This window comes from Nannospalax galili, unplaced genomic scaffold, assembly GCF_000622305.1.
Source record: "Nannospalax galili isolate Female #2095 unplaced genomic scaffold, S.galili_v1.0 scaffold54, whole genome shotgun sequence".
Lineage (NCBI taxonomy): Eukaryota > Metazoa > Chordata > Mammalia > Rodentia > Spalacidae > Nannospalax > Nannospalax galili.
The window spans coordinates 5,862,848-5,877,849 of NW_008341028.1; the positions used below are offsets into that span (position 1 = coordinate 5,862,848).

Below are 15,002 nucleotides of genomic sequence, written 5' to 3' on the forward strand. Positions count from 1 at the left end.
ACTTCAGCTAAGGAGTCTACTTGTTGCTCTAAATAGGAAGTGGTGGCATGTAATCTTCTGATATCTTTATCAACCTGTTCACTCAAGATCCTTAAGTTCTGGTTACTTGTGACCCAGGCCGCCGTTCCAATGGCGGCAGACCCAGCTATCCCCGTCCCCATGAGGAGGGGAACTAGAATGGTGGTGGTTGCTGCCCTTCAAGGCTGGGAGAGGCCCATATGGTGCCTACCTGCATCTCCCCCATAGTAATATACCTGGGGCATGACGTGTACCAGGACACAAAATTCTTGTCTTCCCATGAAGTAACTGGGATGTAGGCAAGGGGTTAAGCCAGAGGAACAAGCAAACTAAGTAGATCGGGGGTAGCAAGTAGTTGAGTATCTCCTATAGGCCAGGTGTCCTTGGGTAGGGTATAGGACTGATTACAAATTCTAAGGGAAGGAGAGGTGGCTAAGGGATACTCATTTGACATGAAGCAAGTCCCTTGGCTCTGTAGATCTCCTAGGGTGAAAGTGGTTTCCCAGGGGCATGTGGCAGTATCATTCATGGGTACTATTTTTAATTCTTGTTACAGTAGGCAAAATCTATATAATAGGGTGGTCGAAGATTCACACAGAGCCAACAGTCCCTGGCCATCTCAGGGCATGTGTCATTGAAATATTGAAAAGTGGACTTTATAGTATTTATAAGAGGTTCCCCCTCTAGAAGGGGGGAAGTCTTTATCCTTTAAAGGTATCAGCCTTGTAGTTGGGAATGTATTTGAGCTGGGGGTCCTCGAAGGTGGAGGAGGGAAATCTGGCTTAAGTTCTGCCAAAGGCCCTATGGGTCTAGGTGGTATGGTTTTTGGGAATCTTTGAATTGTGAATAGGGTTCCGGGGTTCATACCAGACACATAGGCCCTTAGTCCCCAGGTGCGGCCCATGTCCCATTCTTGGTCTACTGCAGAAACATCCCATTTCTTTAAAGTTATAGTAAGTGGGTTGCAGGTCCTGGAAACTGAGCAAGACATTTTTTTCCAATTGAATATTAATGTATGGATCTTGTTGTTTTAGTGGATACCATGTCGGGGCCCATGTCTCACAACCCCAGTAAGCACAGTAATAACTTCCCTCATCATCACAATCAGTTCCAGTGTTTGCCGAGCACGTGTAGAAGGCCGTTCCCAAGGCCTTTTCTGCATCTGTGGTGCCGGCTCTGCATCCAGTAGCAATAAGGGATGCTTGTCCAGATGCTCCTGACATTGCTATTGCTACTGGTCCCCCAAATGATCCCCCATAGACACTGTGGGATACCAGTTGTTTTAGGGAGCCCAACGTTGGCCATAAGGAACATGGGTCAGTTTTAAATTGGGGAGCGACCTGAGGGTTAGGAGGTGTAACTTCCGTAACAGTTTTTCCTGTTTGTGTATCAGATAATCTCCAGACATAAGTCTGGGGTTGATAAACTCTCTGGGGATCAGTCCTAAGGAGTAAGGAAAAGTAGAGTCATAATTACAGTGGGGGAGTAGTAGTAGGCAGGCCATCTTTTACCAACCGAAGTTTTAGGGGGTCTTCTGGATGGGGTTGGACCTTCCCATCTCTTCTGGTCGGTCTGGGCAGGCTTGACACGTGAGTGATGAATCCAGGTGCACAGTCTGTCCACCTTCAGTGCCGTGGGAGTCATCAGGATCACAGTGAATGGTCCTTTCCACTGAGGGGCCAATGTCTCCTTCTGATGTCGTTTTACCCAGACAATGTCTCCAGGTCTGTAAGGATGTGGAGTGACCAGGGGCAGTTTGTGCACGTGCTGGATCAAAGGGTGGAGGTGTTCCTGTGCAGCCTGCAATGCCCTAACAGACTGAAGGATTTCATGATTAGATATTTCAGCCAATAATTCTGACCTTAATCTCAGGACCAGGGGAAGGGGGTCTTCCAAAGAGAATTTCAAAAGGAGTAATTCCTTGAATATAAGGGGAGTTTCTAGCCCTAAGGAGGGCAAAAGGGAGGAGAGTCACCCAGTCTGCGCCAGATTCTTTGGTTAATTTAGTCAAGGTCTCCTTAATGGTCCAATTCATCCTCTCTACCTTTCCTGAACTCTGGGGATGGTATGCACAATGTAGTTTCCAATTCATCCCCAGGGCCTTTGCTAAGGCCTGTATTACCTGAGAGATGAACACTGGTCCATTGTAAGATCCCAACATTAGGGGCACACCAAACCTGGGAATGAGTTCATCCAATAGCCTTTTGGCAACTGTGGTTGCCGTTTCCTTTTTGGTGGGAAAGGCATCCTACCCATCCTGAAAAAGTGTCTACAAAAACCAGTAAATACTTATATCCAAACCGGCCTGGCTTAACCTCAGTGAAGTCCACTTCTCAGTGGACTCTGGGGGCAGTCCCTCTTTCACATTTTCCTGAGGATTTATCATTTTTTGGGTAGGCATTAGTCATCTGGCATGCCATGCATCTGGAGGTGATGTCCTGTGTTGTAGCTGTTGAGGAAGGAAACTGGAAGCATTTGGTTAGTAATAACCTGATCTTTTCTTTTCCCATGTGGGTTCCTTCATGAAGTTGGTGAACTAACATTTCCCCCAGGTGGAGGGGGAGGATAACCTTGTCATCTGCAGTGTGTCTCCATCCTGAGGAGACATACCAATTTGGAATTATCTGGAACTATGTGTCATCCTCTTCGGTATATGAAGGCTTTTCAGGTAACATAGGATTTGGCAGGGCCAGGAGCACAGGTTTGGAGGGGGATTCTGCTACTTCCTTGGCAACTTGATCTGCTTTTTGATTTCCTCGGGCCTCAGGAGTGTTATTCTTTTGGTGTCCTGGGTAGTGAATAACTGCCACTCTTTTGGGCATCCATATGACTCTTAACAAGTCAATGATCTCTTGTTTGTTTTTGATAGTCTTTCCTTCTGATGTCAGGAGGCCTCTTTCTTGATAGATGGCTCCATGTGCATGAACAGTGGCAAAAACATACCTACTGTCAGTGTAAATGTTGACAGTCTTACCCTCCCTGAGTCTTAGTGCCTGAATCAAGGCTATCAATTCAGCCTTTTGTGCAGAGGTTCCTTTGGGTAGGGCTTCTGTTCATAGGACATCCTCCTGGGTGACTACTGCCACCCCTGCATACCTGACTCCATCTTTTATGTAACTACTCCCGTCTGTGTACATCACCAAGTCAGGGCTCTTCCATGGTATGTCGGTGAGATCAGGTCAGCTTCCTTGGACATGTTGCAGCAGTTCTGAGCAGTCATGATGTACAGTTGTCTCAGACTCAGTCTCAGGGAGTAGGGATGCAGGGTTTAAGGCACTGGTCACCTTATATGTCAGGCGAGGCATATCTAGTAGGAGAGACTGGTAATGAGTTAGTCTTGCATTTGTGAGCCAGCGATCAGGCGGGGCCCTCAGTACCCCTTCAATAGCATGAGAAATAGTCACAATCAGTTGTTGCCCCAAGGTGAGTTTATCAGCGTCCTTAACTAGGACTGTGATGGCTGCTATAATTTTCAGACAGGCTGGCCATCCGGCCACTACTGAGTCTAATTTCTTTGAGAGGTAGGCCACTGGTCTCTTCCAGGGCCTCAAAGTCTGAGCAAGTACTCCCTTTGCTACACCTAGCCATTCATCTACATAAAGGTAGAAGGGCCTTGAGACGTCTGGCAGGGCTAGGGCTGGTGCAGAAGTGAGGGCCAGTTTCAGGTTGTCAAAGGCCTGCTGTTCATTTCCCCAGGAGAATGCTGAGGGTCCCCCCTCCCCCCTTGTTACCTTGTGTAGAGGCTTGGCCAGTTCTGCAAAACCAGGTATCCATAGGCAACAATAGCCAGCTGACCCCAGGAATTCTCTGACTTTCCTCTGACTCCGGGGAACGGTGGTGTCCAGGACAGCCTTTTTCCTCGCAGAGGAGAGCCTGTGCATACCCCCTTCCAACTGAAACCCCAGATACTGTACCTCCTTCTGGCAGATCTGGGTCTTTTTAGTTGACACTTTATACCCCAGACATTGAAGTTCCTTCAATAAGTCTTCTGTAGCCTCTAGGCAAGAGGGGTCGTCAGAGGTGGCGAGGAGCAAATCATCTACGTATTGCAGAAGGGAAACTTGGGGGTGGGCAGTTCAGAACTCTTGGAGGTCTTCATGCAAGGCCTCATCAAAGATGGTGGGGGAGTTCTTAAACCCTTGCGGAAGCCTAGTCCAGGTCAGTTGGCCACTGAACTGGCTTCTTCAGGATTTTGCCATTCAAAGGCAAAGATAGGTTGGCTCCCCTTGTCCAAGGGGATACTGAAAAAGGCATCTTTCACATCCAGGATGGTATAAATTGTCCTGTGAGGGGCCAGGGAGCTCAGGAGGGTGTAAGGATTAGGCACAGTGGGGTGTATGTCCATGACTCTCCTATTTACCTCTCTCAGATCCTGTACAGGTCTATAGTCATTAGTTCCGTCGAGGACCCAGAGACAAGAGGGAGGGTTTTGAGGGAGAAAGAGGTAAATAGGGTCTCAAACATTTGGGTGGTTTGTCCAAAAGGTAAAAGTAAACCATGACATAAGGAACCTGATCAGGGTGTCCTGGGCTTCCAAAGATCATGGTCTGAAGAGAAGAAAGCTTGTTAATCTCAAAGGACCCAGTAGAGGGCCATCCTACATCAAAGGACGGCCATTCAAGAGAACAAAGGGTCTGGAATTTTCCTGAATAGACGGTGTCTCCAAAGATTGCGGTTGCCTTCTGGAAGTTTTTAAAATGAGAAAAAATTGGGTTAAGGGGAGTATCTTCACATGAAGGGGTCTGACCCATAATGGAAAAGAAGAGGATTAATCCAAAACAGAGACCAATGAGAACGAGACAAACAGGAAACAGAGACTTGAAACCAGGATGACACAAAACGGAAATGCTGCGCGTTGGAGAATCGCTGCGCGTTTGATGGTTGCTGCAGAGCGACTAGGGTCGATGCCAAATGCCTGAAGGCCACAGGCAGTCAACCTTTCAGATGGAGGGTCAGGGCGTCCCCCATCCTCCAGCTCAGAGAGCAATACTGCATCCAGTTTCTCTCCCTTGAGCCCCCAGAAGTCTGGACAGTCAGAACAGAAACAAAAACAGACTCACCCTGGGAGGAATCAGAACTGAAGTCTCCAGGCACAAGACGGAGGACAGAAAAAGACAGAAAACAGACCCAGGGTCTTCAGGGAATCCCGGATGAGCCCCCAAAATGTTTGGGGTCTGAAGAATTCCCAGAATTGACCACTCAGACACTGTCTCAGTAAAAACACAAGCGCTTTATTGAAACCAGCTGGCTGGGGACACAGTCTCAGGAGCTGTGCTGCGACCACAAGCTGTGAAAACACAGGGCTTTTAAGCATTAAAACTACAAAAACCACAAAGCAGGGGATTTCTATAGAAACCATAAACAGAAGAACCAGGAAAGGATTTGAACAATCTAGGGCTGATTTCCAGAGCCTTAACCTATACAGCCATTGGCTAGCTTACCTAGGGCAGAACATTCTTCCTCTTCTGCCCCAGGACCATTTCCATAGACACCATAAACAGATGTACCAGGAAAGGGTTTGAACAATGGAGGGGATTTCCAGAGTCAGGCAGTGGGCAGCTCTTTCTCAGAGGACAGGGAGGGGGATCTGAGGGGCACTCTCCTTCACTCAGAACAGTTTCTGAAGTTGACTTGTTTCTTAAAACAAGTCTCCACAAATACAAATAGCTTAAAACCATAGTGGATGTCCTCTGAACCTAGTACAATTGAGGTAGAATTACTTTTTAAAAATATTTTATTTATTGGGGCTGGAGAGATGGCTCAGTGGTTAAGAACACTGGTTGTTCTTGCAGAAGACCCAGGTTCGAATCCCAGCATGCACATGGCAGCTAACAGCTGTCCGTAACTCCAGTCCCAGGGGAATCCGACAGCCCTTCTGACCTCTGTGGGCATTGCATGACATGGGTGCACTTATCTACATGCAGGCACTACACACACATAAAATAAAAAAAAATTATAAAAATTTATCACTTTTTATTTTAAAAATAAATAATACATTTAAAAAAATTTTATTATTTTTTATTTTATGTGTGTATGTATTGCCAGCATGTAGGTAAGTGCACCCATGTCGTGCAGTGTCCACGGGGGTCAGAAGAGGCTGTCAGATCCCCTGGGACTGGAGTTACTGACAGCTGTTAGCTGCCATGTGGGTGCTGGGATTCAAACCCGGGTCTTCTGCAAGAACAGTCAGTGTCCTTAGCCGCTGAGCCATCTCTCTAGCCCTTTTTTTTAAAAAAAAATATTTATTTTTATTTTATATGTATGCATATATTGTCTGCATGTAGGTAAGTGCACCCATATCATGCAGAGGTAGAATTATTAACATAGAAATATTTAGAAATGGGCTGGAGAGATGGTTCGGTGTTAAGAGTTCTTACTGCTTTTCCAGAGGAACCGAGTTAATTTCCCAACAACCATGTTGAGTGGATCACAGCTTCCTGTAACTCAAGCTCCAGGGGACCCACTGCCATCTTCTTGCTCCCTTGATACTGTTGTACTCAGGTGCACAAACCCATGGCCCACATATACAAATAATATTTTAAAATCTTAAAAAAATTAAGAAATCACCTAACTTCTCCAAATAAGCCCTATCTCTTTAAAGGTCTGCTACCTCATGATAGCACCAGGGGCTAGGGATCATGCCTGTAACATACGGGCCTTTGGGTGCGTCAATGATGCAGACTGTAGAATGTGCATAACATTTCTTGGTTATGTGCAGATCAGGCCTGATATCACTGTGGGAGGGGAAGACACGAAGGTGTAAATACTGAGAGGGTCACTGGGGCTGTCTTGAAGGCTGTCTGCCACACCAGGTTTACACTTGGAGAGAAGAGAGAAAAAGTAGTTTCCAATTTTATGAAGCAAATAAAAGGGAAATTACAGGCCATTCTCACTTATAAACATAGACACTCATTTACTGAGTCAAGGCGGGATCTTCTAAGTCCTTTGGCATTTGGAGTCATTGTACTGAAGCAGAGAACTGCCATTTAAGATGGGATCTTATGCTCAATCAGTTGGCTTATGCCTTCTGGGTTTCTGGAGATCTGGAGTGCTAGGTACTAAGGGTACTTGGGAGAGTGGCCAGGGGTGCAGGACTATACTTGAAAGCCGTATCTTGGTGTCCCAGCATATAACTACCTGTAGTGGCCCCTTTTTTGGATGAGGTTCCCTAGCTCCATCCTCCTGGCTCAGATTGTCCAGAATCTAGCCCCTTTGTGTAAACTTAGCCTGAATTTTGGGAGGTTTTCCTCCCATCCAGGAGGGCATTAAAGCTTGGCATCCATTGAGCCTTCACCCCCCACCACCCTGCCACCTTTTCCTGCTGCTCTTGACTAAGAACAGAGCATGTAGGCTCCCATTGATGTTAGTGCACCCACTCTGCAGGCTCCTTTCTATCTTGGTGGTTTTCTTTGATGAGTAATGGAGCAGAGAGAGCTGAGACTAAGGGAGAAAAAGAGATGAATTAGTTATGACATGGGGAACACACTGCTTCTCACATAGCAAACTTGAATTGGTGGTGGGAGGTGGGCTGTTTTTCATCTACTGAAGAAAGCATTAGTTTCACTTTATGCTGCTAAAGGTATATGTTATGCACCTTCTGGGAATAAATGAGAAATTTGGAGGATTTTGAAGTCTTAGTTCAGGTGGAAGATGAGGGAGTCTGTAGCCTGAGGCTGTTAGGACCAGTATGTTTTATTTTTTGTTGACCCCTCGATGAGCCTCAGCCCCTCCCTGTTGGGGTTTGTGTCTTTTTCCCTTTTGTACCTGTGAGGGTGTTGCCAACCATTCTGATTCCATGTGTTTGTTTTCTTCTTAACCCTGTAACACTTAACTGCCCATGGATGCTCTCCTGGTCTTGTTCCTTGCCCTCGTCTCACAAGAAATGACTTATCTGTTCCACTGTGTGCTCAAGGACAGAGCCTTAGAGAGCTCTCTGTTCCCCATCTACTTCTCATAGCCCCTGGCATGATTGGCCAGCTTCAGAAAGGACTGATTCACACCTAATCTGCTGAGTTAGAGCAGTTTAGAGTCTTTGGAGGAGGCTGCAATCTCAGATAGGTTCTGACAGATGACCCAGAGAAACCTACAGGGATGTGAACAAACTGTTCACTGTGCTTTCTGGGGGAGGCACAGGGTGGGAGGTCAGATCTCCAGGAGGGAAGAAGGGAGAAGAAACTTCTGCTTTAATTTCATTTTCTTCTCATTAAAATGTCTCTTGTGTCCTTGGTCTCTTTTCACAGAACCCTGCCATCAGCATCACAGAAAATGTGCTGCATTTCAAAGGTCAGTATCCAAGCAGATACTCCCAGATCTCCGTGAATTTTGGAAGGTGTGATAACCATTCCTCTTTTTTTCCTGAGACAGGGTCTCACTATGTAGGCTGGCCTATACCTTACTGTGTAGACCAGGCTAGCCTCAGACTCACAGAGATCTACCTACCTCTGCCTCCCCAATACTAGGATCAAAGGTGTGCCAAATGCTACCATGTCTGGCAAAAGTATTCATTTAAATTTTTTTCAACTTATTTGTATATGCATGTGTCTGTATGTGTTCATGCCCACAGATGCCAGAAGAGAACATCAGATCCTCTGGAGCTATAGTTACAGATGGTTGTGAATTGCCCCATGTTGGTGCTGGGAACAGAACTCAGGTCCTGTGGAAGAGCAGAAAGCATTCTTTACCATTGAGCTCTCTCTCCAGACCCCTTCCTTTGTTTTTATCTATTGTTTTATTTCCTTCTTATTGATACTCTTGGGATAATTAGATTATTTTGAAATATATGATTAGAAAAGTCAAAGAATTTATTTAAAACCTCACTTTTGGTTCAGTGGGTAAAGTAATTGCTGCATAAGCTTTAGGATATGAGTTCAGATCTCCAGCATCCATGTAAAAGCTGGGTGGAGTTTTATACATCTATAATACCAGCATGGAGATTGTATATGGACCTAGACAGAGAACATGCAAAAAAATAAGACTGATCACTTTCAGTGGCTTTCTTGCAGCTGTGCTCAGAGAGGCAGCACAGCCACTGAACTTGTGTGGCTGTATTTGATTATAAGGTAGCTAGTCTAGATGCTCAAACTATGCTGCTTTAAAAAGAAAAATTATAGGGGTTGGAGAGATGGCTTAATGGTTAAGAACACTGGTTGCTCTTGCAGAAAACCCAGCTTTGAATCCCAGCATCCACATGGCAGCTAACAGCTGTGCATAACTCCAGTTCCAGGGGATCCGGTGGCCTTTTTTGTCCTCTGCAGACATTGCATGATATGGATACACTTAAATATGTGCAGGCAATACACATATACACATAAAATAAAAATAATAAATATTAAGCCAGGCATGGTGGTGCATGTCTTTAATCCCAGCACTTCCTTGGTTGGAAGGTTTTAGTTTAGAGTTAGAGCCATTTATGAGCTAGTTCAGCATTTCCATGTACTCAGTAGCTTTCCTTTTTTTCTCTCTCCCTTCCTTCCTCTCTTTCCCTCCCCCCTCCCTCCCTCCCTCCATATCTCCCTCCCTTCCCTCCTTCCCTCTCTTTCTGTCTTTGTCCCCTTTGTAGTACTGGGGATTGAACCCAAGGCCTTGAACATACTAGGCAAATGTTCATATACTACAGAACTGTATCCTAGGGCTGCAACTTTCCTTAACCTTAGTCAAGATGGTACAAGCACCTGAGTTTGTCTGCTTAGGATTTATAGCCATAATAAATGTGAAAGTTAAGTTTATGTCTATGTGCCTCCTTGGGCCTTGCCTATTATTTGTACTGGGCATCATCCAGGCTGCATTGGAGAACTGAGTAAACAGTCCAAAACAGACTGTCAGTAAATGTATGGAGTTCGCGTTTGCCCAGGATTTGGCTTATCTGGCTGTCAGTCATTCTGCCCCCATGCAGGATCCCACGTTCCCATGCTCCTGTGTACTTGTGCTTCCATGTATTTTCACAGCAACTGTAAATAATTGCCTGCTTTTCCAAAGAACTGTAGTAGATGTTTGGGTGGCCTTGCTCTGCTCAAGTTCACAGCAATCTTTTTTTTTTTTTTTTTTTTTTTTTTTGGTAGCTCAGGGACATGGTGCCAAAGGAGACAATGTCTATGAGTTTCACCTGGAATTCTTGGACCTTGTGAAGCCTGAGGTATGCTCTTTCCTTTCTTATATCCTTTTCCAGTTTAGGAAACACATACTAGTAGTTAGTGAAATTAGGGGCAGGAGCTGTAAGACAGAAGATGAAAACCAAAGGGGACACCAAAGTGGTACAGTTTTTTTACTTGAAGCAGAGCCCTGGTGTTAGCTGCAGAGAAATGGGACTGTTGGAGAGCGTGAGCTAAATCCGGTCATTGTTTGCAATATGAATTGTTCAAGTTTCATTTTTTCTTTTCTTTTCTTTCTTTATGTGTTTTGACTGCATGTATCTAAGTGTGCAATACCTACAGAAGAGGGCATCTAATCCCTGGAACTTGAGTTATGGATGGTTATTAGCTGCCATGTGGGTGCAGGGAACCAAATCCAGTGCCTCTGGAAGAGTAGCTAGTACTCTTAAGTGTTGAACCATCATCTCTCTAGTCCCTTGATTTCCATTTTTCTCATGTTAAATGTGGGCTTGGATGAGCTCTCTGGGTCCAAGCACTGGTATTCTCTAATTTCAGTGATGGTGGAGAGTATGGTATCCATTTGGGCAGGGTGACAGAGTTGAAACCCACACCATAGGCTTTCATGGAACTTGAGCACAGTTGCAGCAAGGATCTTAAAAGCAGAAAAGCAGAATGTTCTCTTCAGAGAACATTCTGGGAGTGTAACTGCACTTCCCCTTTTTGTAGCCTCAGGAAGTTTCTCTGACACAAAGGCCCAGAATCCAGTGGATGGTATATCTCAGTTGCTAGATTTGCATTCCTTGCTCTGGGGGCTTGAACTCACCCTTCTCCCCACAGGAGACATGTTCTAAGATAGCACTAATAGTCAGCCCTGGCAGAGGGAGAAGCTAGAACAGAATCAGAGAGACAGCACTGCCACTGCTCTTACCAGCCCTTCTGTGTAATCAACCTTGATCTAGAATGTTCTCCTCTGTCATTACTTACAGGAGCAGAAAAGGAAGGGTAGTTAGCACTTGTGTGGCATCTCCATTGATCTGCATGACATGGTGCAGTTAGCAGGTGGAAGAGGCACTCTGACACTCATTTTCTCTTCTAGCCCATGTACAGGCTGACCCAGAGGCAGGTGAACATCACGGTCCAGAAGAAGGTCAGTCAGTGGTGGGAGAGACTCACCAAGCAGGAGAAGCGCCCACTGTTTTTGGCTCCTGACTTTGATCGCTGGCTGGATGAATCTGATGCAGAAATGGAGCTGAGAGCCAAGGTGAGTAAGCACATGAGGCCCTTGCCACTGAAGGGTCTGATAGAATGGGGGCATATTACATATTTACCTGAAGGCCTGGCTGTATGACTGTACAGATGTACCCATCATATAGGTGTAGTAAGCTGCTTCACTTGGGGTTTATCTGGTGTTTTCCTCATGGCCAGACTAAGGTGATGGGCTCTGGGGAGGAAGATAAAGTGCCATTCTTACCATATCATGTCCAGGATCCATGTAGTCAAAAGTGCTGTCAGTATTGGGCCCACTGGCTAAGGTAACACTGGTTGAGTTTCTCTCCCTATTCCTCCCCCTTTCTTCACTGTACTCTTTAGGATGAAGTCACTGTAGGAGCCATACTTTCAGAGCAGGGAGCTATATTTCCTGTCCTTCAGAAGGGAAGATCTCTATCACTTGCTTGGAGAATTTCTGCAGGGGAAATTTGCCTGTTCTCTGCCATTTATTTATTCCATCATTTGTATCAGTATAACCTTGATGGAGCTTTATTTTATTTTTGGATTGTAATCTAACACTCTGTTTCTGTTGTTGAACTGTCACAGCTATGGCCATTGGAGGTCTTTTTGGTTAGCCTTTTGCATTTTTGAAAAAGTCTCACTATGTGGGATTTTTTTTTTTAAAGCTTGTATATCCTTTGCTCAAACCCTAGAATAGCCATTTCTCTGAGGAGCTGTTTTTTTTTTTTTTTAAGAGTGATAGTAACAGACAGTTCAGCTGATAGTGAAGAAATACATGTATGCCTACTGACACATGTATATACATCTACTTAGAAACACTATTCTGTGTGTCTGTATATGAAGCTAAACATAAATTCATACTGAAGTTGGACATGATTTCAGCTTCTGAAACAATTACACTAGAACTCTAGACGTTTTAAACAGTACTTCCTTTCATAAGCACTGTTTTGTTTTATAGCTGTAGCAAGTGTTCTGGGTGTCCTTTGTTGCTGTAAAATTGCATGATGGCCCCTGTGGCAGTTTGGAAGCCATTTGATTGGTTTATATCTGTGACCACTGGATAAGTGTCCTATGCTCAAGGCCATGATCTGGGACATTCTCCCCAGTAGAGCACCACTGAGCACCATGGGAGGAGGCAGCCTGAGGGATCAGATCACTTTTCTAGCACATAGGCTTCTGCAGCCATCTCTGAATTCTAACTTCTGTTCTTGGGAATTTTCCATCTAAATTATAGGAGGAAGAACGCCTGAATAAACTCAGACTAGAAAGTGAAGGCTCCCCTGAAAGTAAGTGGGCACTGCTGAGTGTGGTTACTATTACTTGTGATGGAGCTGGGATGGGTGGATGAGGTGTCAGGAGAGTGGGTGATTTCTCCCTGTGAATGTTTGGATCAGCCTATGTCTAGTGCTTAAGCCCTAACCCCCACACCAAAGCCTTGCCTTTAATGTTTCCTTTCTGTTTGGGGTCAAGCCTTGTCTGAGTATATCAAGGCTGGCATAGCAGAATGAAGAGCTGGCCTAAGGGCAGATAGTACCCAAATCCAAGTAGGCATGTGGAAATATGTGCTGACCAAGGCCATACCCTCTTAGTCTGGTGTTTTTCTCCCTCCTGGGCCTGAAGGGTTATGCTATAGATATATGTGCTTGGCAGCTCTAAAGGCGGAGAGTGGTCTACTTAGCCCTGCTATTCAGAAGTTTTAATGTCGTGGTTTTGATGTCATGGTGACATCGCTTAAAATCAGCAGCTGTCCAACTCACATTGCCTAGAAAGCATTGAACAGGCTCTGGATATGGAGCCAGTGAGTCCATTATGAGTACCCATTCTCAGGAAGAACTGATGTTCTAGGGGCAGGACTGTGCAGGTCTAAGAAAAACTGCATTCAGACAGCAGAATGAGATGAGGCTCTTTGCTTGTCCTGAATTGAACCTTTGAAAGTTCCAGTGTTACTTATTTGATAGGCCGTTAAGTAAGGAAGGAGAAAGCTTCATAGAAATGGTTTTCAAACTGTGTTCTCTGGTACCCCAGGGGTTCCTAGAGATACTTTGGTAGGTCTTGCAAGAAGGTCTATTTTAATTGATCCAGATCTTTTTATGCTTTGCTTTTTTTTTTTCTTTTTTCTGGAACTCACTATATAGACCCAGCTGGCCTAGCTCTCACAGAGATCCACCTGCCTCTGCCTCCCACGTGCCAGAATTAAAAGCGTGTACCACCATGCCTGGTTCTTTTTGTTGTTGTTTTTTTTCTTTTTTCTTTTTGGTCTTTTTGAGACAGGGTCTCCCTGTAGACCCAGCTGTTCTGGAACTCACTATGTAGACCAGGCTGGCCTTGAACTCACAGAGATCCACCTGCCTCTGCCTCCCTAGTGCTGGCATTAAAGGTATGCGCCACCACACCCAGCTGTTGTTGTTTTTTTTTTTAAATAAATAATTTATTGAGAATTTCACACATTCATATAAGGTGTTTTGATCAAATACATGCCCACTCCTCCCATATCTCCCCATCACTTTTTTCTGATAACTTCATGTGCTCTTTCTTCTTCTTCTTTATTTTTTTTGGAGGGGGGTTTGGCTACTCTAACATTACCCCCTCTGAAGAGGTAACCCTACAATCTTTTAAGCATTAGATAAAAGCTTCCAAATATTTTCGACATTTTTGGCCTTTGGAACGGAGTATGTTGCTAAGAGGCCCAAGGACATTGTGAGTTTTAGCCAAGAAACTGGCTACTTTTCTTTGGGGTCTTTTTTTTTTTTAAATAAATAGTTTATTGAGAATTTCATACATGCATATAAGGTATTTTGATCAACCCATGTCCACTCCCTCCCCTCTAACTCCTCCCATATCTTCCCATCACTTTTTTCTGATAACTTCATGTACTCTTTCTTCTTCTTTGATTTATTTATTTTTATGGGACTTTTGACTGCTCTAACATTCCCCTTTCTGAAGAGGAAACCCTAAAATATTTTAAGGATTAGATAAGCTCTTTTGGGGTCTTTTTGCCCTAACTACCTAGCCAATTCCTCCTATTCTTTTTTTTAAATTTTTAAAAAAATATTTATTATTTTTATTTTATGTGTATGAGTGTATTGCCTGCATGGAGGTAAGTGCACCTGTGTCATGCAATGCCCATGGAGGACAGAAGAGGCTGTCAGATTCCCTGGAACTGGAGTTATGGACAGTTGTTAGCTGCCATGTGGGTGCTGGGATTCGAACCTGGGTCTTCTGCAAAAACAATCAGTGTTCTTAACTGCTGAACCATCTCTCTAGCCCCCTACCTCCTATTCTTATCACACCATCCTCTGAAGAGGTTACCCAAATTGCCAATAGGGAATTGGGATGCAGACCTCTCTGGCTGCTTCTATGATGAACAGGGAATGCAAGGTGAGGCAATTGGAGTACTCCTTCAGTGGGTCTGTCTAAAAGACTCCCAAATTGTATAACTCCTATCTCTAGGGAAAAGAAAGTCCTTGAATCGTGAATAGGAGATGTGAAGGAGAAGTAAAGGCAAGAGTAATTAGCATTACAAGTTCTAGACAGGGAACTAGAAAAAAGTTAGAACAAGGCAGTTTTCAAATGTCCACATGAGAATCCCTTGGAATTTCTTGAAAACGGCTTCCAAAAGCATCCCTCCATTGGGTTCTTGCTCAATTTTCTTTTGTCTTCCAAGGC

At 44.7% G+C, this 15,002-nt stretch overlaps 1 protein-coding gene across 1 annotated transcript in view; it reads left to right on the plus strand.

The window, feature by feature from the left end:
- The window catches only part of Hacd3 (3-hydroxyacyl-CoA dehydratase 3), a 45,991-nt gene that overhangs the window by 16,753 nt on the left and 14,236 nt on the right, over positions 1 to 15,002 (plus strand). The window contains exons 2-5 of the mRNA XM_008836322.2: positions 8,259 to 8,301; positions 10,077 to 10,150; positions 11,203 to 11,367; positions 12,571 to 12,622. Coding sequence (XP_008834544.1) covers positions 8,259 to 8,301; positions 10,077 to 10,150; positions 11,203 to 11,367; positions 12,571 to 12,622 — 334 coding nt within the window. The remainder of the gene's footprint in view (positions 1 to 8,258; positions 8,302 to 10,076; positions 10,151 to 11,202; positions 11,368 to 12,570; positions 12,623 to 15,002) is intronic.